Consider the following 6000-nt stretch of genomic DNA (forward strand, 5'->3'; position numbering starts at 1 on the left):
TACTTTTTACTGATATCGCATATGCATCCCATGAATTCGCAAACTATATGAAATGTCAAAGAATTCTTTTTATACCGAATTCGCATTTGCATTGTCGACGTTTTCGCACATGATTTGACAATCTGCATCATCTTCTTCGATAGTCAGTGCATACAGAATTTCTAAATTCATCAGAAGTTCATTTTCTCAGAAGAGTTTGGTGAAATAGGAATCGATCGATTTGGTGAATAAGAATCGTTTCGGTTTTGGTTTTGATTTAGGATCTTACGTTATGATTTTTGAGGTTTTGTTCGCCGTTTTTCAGGTGCTTTGATCTTAAATTTGACGATTTTAACCTTGGCGGTTTCTTTTTTATTAATCCTATGTTGATATTTTTAATAGAAAAAGGCGCTGTTTAAGAAAGATGATCCGACGGTTGTGGATGACGCGTACATAATGTACGATTAGGTTATTTGTATGATAACCGACCTCTATATATATATATATATAGAAAGAGAAAGTATAATGTACTTCAAGGCTTAACTTACATAACATACATGACAAAAAAATATAACGTGCGTTACTATCATAGAACGTGCGTGATTATAGTCCCATGCGTGATTATGTGGTCCCATGCGTGATTATACCCCTGATCCAACAGTTACCATTGTCTCCTACGTGATGTATGATAATGCTTTTTGTATGTTAACCTTACTATATATATATATATATATATATAGTAATAATTTTCTCATTTTTTCATATGTAAAGGTGTTTTGAATGAAAGTAACTAAATATCAAACTGTTTAGTGTAAGCTAACTGATATTTTTAACAAAGGATGTTGGATCAAAATGACAAAAAATAGGAAACGTCAGTAACCCGAAAAAAAAATATGAAAATGACATAAATCTTAATGATTTATATATAATAAACATGTTACTTGCTATATATGTCACCACCGACGACATTTTAACTTCAGAATGATATGTCACATGTTCCTCGTTCCTTGTAGAATCTTGGATATCCTGTATGGAGTCCTACAAACTTGTTTTTTCTCTCTTATTCTTCATCCCTCTTCTTTCTTCAGCAGCATCAAATGATTGCACAACTTCCTACTGTGGCCAAAGCATAAACGGAGTCCGGTTCCCTTTCCGGCTAACCGATCAGCAGCCGAAAAACTGCGGGTTTGCTGGATTTGATCTTCGTTGTGCTTTTCCAAGCATGCTGCTTATCAACATCCCGGGCTCCGGTGAGTTTTCAGTAAGAAGTATCGATTACCGTTATCAATCTATTCGGATTTACGACCCCTTGAACTGCCTTCCTGCTAGACTTCTAACGTTCAACCTCTCTAACTCGCCATTCTCAGCTTTATACTTCCAAACCCTAACTCTTTTGAGTTGTCCAAGTAATGTGACTGCAAGTTTGGCTTTTAAACACATTGTTTGCCTCAGTAATTCTTCGGTTTCGACTTTTGCTGCCGATTCCAATACTGACTTGACATCAATGATCGGTGGTTCGGGTTGCCGGATCACCGGCCAACTAAGGGTGCCGGTTGATCAACCATATAGTTATTGGTATCGGTCACCGCTAGATGATGAAGATATAACTCTAACGTGGGGTAAACCTGATTGTAAGATATGTGAAAGAGTTGGTAGTGTTGGTTATCAGCCCAAGATCAAACACACAAAGTTTAATGCTATATTTCTTGCTTAAATGAAAAATGAGAGTACAAGAGATATTTATTCTACGTACAGTGCTAATGCTATTTATAATGAAAAACATAAACAAACACATGCTAAAATAAACCCATGTTCTCCTGTTATTTTGGAACAAACCCCATGTTAACTTCCAAACGTCCACTCCCAGGAAACTCGGTCAACATGGACCAAATATTCTGCTGACCCATTCCAGCTCCATGACCCATGGTTCTAACCCGTATCCATGCTCTAGTGACCCGTTTTCTACTTGGCAACTCATTTAACCACTACCGGTATCCTACTCAACCCGTACTTGACCCGTAAATAACCCGCAACATCAAGATTACCCAACATTCACCCCCGTAATCTTGATGTGGGTTCTTTCTCCTTGCTACTTGCTTGATTCTTTCTGATTCGAAGTCTCTCGCTTGCTTGCTTCGAATCTCCTTGCTGATTTTCTATTCGAACCACACATGGCTTAGATCTTGCTCTTGCTAAACGAACCACACGGGTCCGATTTCTTTCTTTCTTGCGGCCTGCTACTTTCTTTCTTTCTTGCAGTACCACTGGGCGCTTTCATTCTTGCTAAACGACATGCTTCAGTTACTTGCTATCATGATATAACCGGAATCGGTTTTCATGCTTGATTCGATCCATTCTTGCTTGCTTACATCGAATCTTCTTGCTCTTCATGCTTGCTGACTTGCTTCAATAAATCACAGGCGACTTGCTACCTGATTTTCATGCGTTCGGACCTTCACTTGATTTAATTCTTGCTCTTCCTTGCTTTTATTTCCATCGATGATGGCTGGGTAAATAATTCAGAGGTGTGCTGGTTGCTTGCTAACTTCACCATAATTACTTTCGTAATTTGCTTTATAATTTTTTTAAATATGTGAGTTCAAAATTCAAACTTGGATTTGAATTTAAAACACCAAGACTTATCCACTCGGAACCACCATCTTCAATTTTGATTATTTTTTATTCATACTTATCATCACAAACAAACAGGAATGTTCGTTTCTCTTCTTCCTTCTATTCAATTTTCTTGCTGCTTCAATCGGTAATACTTCTGGTAATACTTCTGCTTCAATTCTTTCTCAACCTGAAAATTGATCATTGCTTCGTGCTTCATTCTTCCAATCACGACTTTGATCAACCTTGCTTGCTTTCACTTTCACTTTCACTTTCTTTCTGTTGAACACATATGTTGTGATAAACCGCTGCGGCAACTGCTTCTTATCGAGATCATACACTGCTACTGCTTCATCTTCTCAGTTCACACTGAACCTGCAACTTTCTCGTCTTTCTATTTTCTCAGCCCCGCAGTTTAGAGGGCTGCTACCCCTTCTCCGAACACGCCTCTCAAAACGGCGAACACCGTTTCTCGACCCTCGCTCTGATACCAAATGTTGGTTATCAGCCCAAGATCAAACACACAAAGTTTAATGCTATATTTCTTGCTTAAATGAAAAATGAGAGTACAAGAGATATTTATTCTACGTACAGTGCTAATGCTATTTATAATGAAAAACATAAACAAACACATGCTAAAATAAACCCATGTTCTCCTGTTATTTTGGAACAAACCCCATGTTAACTTCCAAACGTCCACTCCCAGGAAACTCGGTCAACATGGACCAAATATTCTGCTGACCCATTCCAGCTCCATGACCCATGGTTCTAACCCGTATCCATGCTCTAGTGACCCGTTTTCTACTTGGCAACTCATTTAACCACTACCGGTATCCTACTCAACCCGTACTTGACCCGTAAATAACCCGCAACATCAAGATTACCCAACAGGTAGATCGTGTGGTTATGAAAATAGTAACACTCAAAGGACCAAATGTTACTCCTCCCGTGATGGTAAGATATAGGGGTGGCTCGACTTTATAAAAAAATAAGTTGTTCGTTTAAGGCTCCAAATCTTGTTGAGTATATACTAAACTGTATATCATTTTTTGATTATTTGAATACGATTATGCAAATTTTGGTCTTGCAAACAACATATGAAAATGTTTTGGATAGAGAATTTTTGCCATCTATCTTTTTGATTATTTCTACCAACTCTACTAAGTGTGATTTTGTGCACTTTTGTATTCATATACGGTACATCGTATATTATCTCTAGGAGAAAAAAACATTTTTTAAGGAAAAGGGCTTCACTTTGTGCCTCAAAAAAGGTTGAGCCGACTACCCAAATATACTTATTTTCAAAAAGATGACTAAATATTAAGTATTCGATTTGCAGATTCTCAGGCTCCAACACCTTCCGGTGTAATCAGAGTCATAGCTTTTGCCGTGGCTATACCTACCATGGCAGCCTCCCTTGCATTAGCATGTTTCGCGTGCCACAAAGATTGTAATCGGGGAACCACCATCACTGCTGTGACGCCAGAAGGCGCGATTGTGCCACCAAGCATAGTAGGTCTTGACCAAGCGACAATTGAGTCCTATACGGAAGTTGTTCTTGGTGAAAGCAAGCGGCTCCCGGGGCATGAGGATGCAGCATGTCCTATATGCTTATCGGAGTACCATGTCGAGGAGACTGTGAGGTGTATACCCGAGTGTCAACATTGCTTCCACACGGATTGTATCGACAAATGGCTTAAGATGAACAGTACATGTCCGGTTTGTAGGAATTCGCCTTCTCCGGTTCATGTCGAACTGTAGCATATATGTTTATTTGTTGTTCTTGTGGCTTAGTTTTGTTGCTTAGTTGATGTAAATACCTTACTTTTGTTGTAAACATCACGTATTAGATTTGTAATGTATATAAGTTCATTTTTTAACTAATAACACATGTTTTAAAATTCTAATCCTAAAGTTCACTTATTTTACTTTGTGAGACTTAAATCCACATTACTTTAGGGATAAACACATAATGCCATAATACGACTAGGCTAAGATGGCCGTATCTATAAGTTTGTTAAAATTAAGAATCATTCAGAATGATGTCGTTTGATTAAGTAAGAAGAATGGTTGACTAATACAATTATACAAAGTGAGAAAGAGGGGCAGGTAAAACATTGTGATCAAATACGTAGAGGTTTGACAAGATCAAAAGTCGTATCTATTAAAACAACCCGAAAACAAAATTAAATATCAAATTAAGATGTTTCAATTATGAAAATCCAATGTTATTTTTATTTTATTTTAATAATAATAAGACAAGTGGAGTTGAGATCCCGTACCCATTTTGTATGAATTAATTTTGCTTTAGGTGTATTGTAGAATATATAATACAACATAATACTATGTTATACAATGCTATCACGCATCATTTTTTTACCATCAAACTGCTAAAACTCTCTAACTCTACCTCACCTAAAGAGGAACAAAATATCCACAATCAGGTTTAAACCCTCACAGGCCACCACTTGATTGAGGGATTCGCCAATTGTTATCATGCATTATTACATAATACAAGTGGATCATGTTAAGCGGAACAAAAGACCCGTTTTGAGATATTAATCGGATTACTTTCTGAGCGGCTAAATCATATTGGTAATATTTTTGAAAAGACAAATTCAATTAAGATTTTCGGTTGAGCTTTTGCAAAAGAAAAGGTTTTCTTATGAGTAGTGGGTTTAGAAAGTTTTAGAGTGTTTGTAGATGGGTGAATGAGGGGAAAGTAGGTAGTCTGCTAATTGAGATGGCAGACTTCAATGGATTCAAACAAAATAGGCGACGTGGCAAAGTTTGCGCCAGGTTAGCAGATTTCCTTAAGGCAATATTGGATAACTGACATTAGAAACGGGATCAGGAGAGAACGGTGAAAAATGTGAGAAAATGTGAGAACGGCAAGATTTCTTTCAAATTAAAACTCCAAAGTTTTCTTGTTAGCTGTTACCTCCTTTGCAGGCTTTCTCAGATCTATGACGTCTAACGTGGATTCTATTCGACAAAGTAAAATTCGTTGGCGTTTTCTATTTTTGTTCCAGCAAATCATGCAACAGACATGGCGTTTTGTTCATTTAAGCTTGTTTTATTGTTTTTTTTATAATGTGTTGTATGATTTTCAATGGTGTTATTCAATTATGCAATTTAATCGCGTTTTAATTGGTATTTAAACAATTACTAAGAACTGATAATTAGAGTTTTCAATATTAATTTTAATTGTCGTTTACGATCTAGTATATTTCTTATGTTTTTACGATCATTGGCGTTTTACATCTATTTGATTAGTTTTGAATGTTATGTAGTAGTATTTGTAAACATCAGTTATTACTATTTGTTAATTTGTGTAAACATCAGTTTTGTTAATTATGACGTTTTCATTATGATGTTATATTTTGTTAATTATTCATCTCATGGCGT

At 36.6% G+C, this 6000-nt stretch overlaps 2 protein-coding genes across 2 annotated transcripts; both read left to right on the forward strand.

The window, feature by feature from the left end:
• The first annotated feature begins 1009 nt into the window (after window positions 1-1009).
• Window positions 1010-1693, forward strand: LOC118488913 (putative RING-H2 finger protein ATL21A). The gene has a single exon (XM_035986344.1). The coding sequence runs from the start codon at window positions 1010-1012 to the stop codon at window positions 1691-1693; it is 684 nt and encodes a 227-aa protein (XP_035842237.1).
• A 2255-nt stretch (window positions 1694-3948) lies between these two features.
• LOC110925948 (RING-H2 finger protein ATL22) lies at window positions 3949-4439 on the forward strand. Its single transcript, XM_022169738.2, has one exon. It carries the CDS (start codon window positions 3997-3999, stop codon window positions 4351-4353), a length of 357 nt encoding a protein of 118 aa, XP_022025430.2. The 5' UTR covers window positions 3949-3996; the 3' UTR covers window positions 4354-4439.
• Window positions 4440-6000: the final 1561 nt, after the last annotated feature.

The sequence above is a fragment of the Helianthus annuus genome, chromosome 17, assembly GCF_002127325.2.
Source record: "Helianthus annuus cultivar XRQ/B chromosome 17, HanXRQr2.0-SUNRISE, whole genome shotgun sequence".
Classification (NCBI taxonomy): domain Eukaryota; kingdom Viridiplantae; phylum Streptophyta; class Magnoliopsida; order Asterales; family Asteraceae; genus Helianthus; species Helianthus annuus.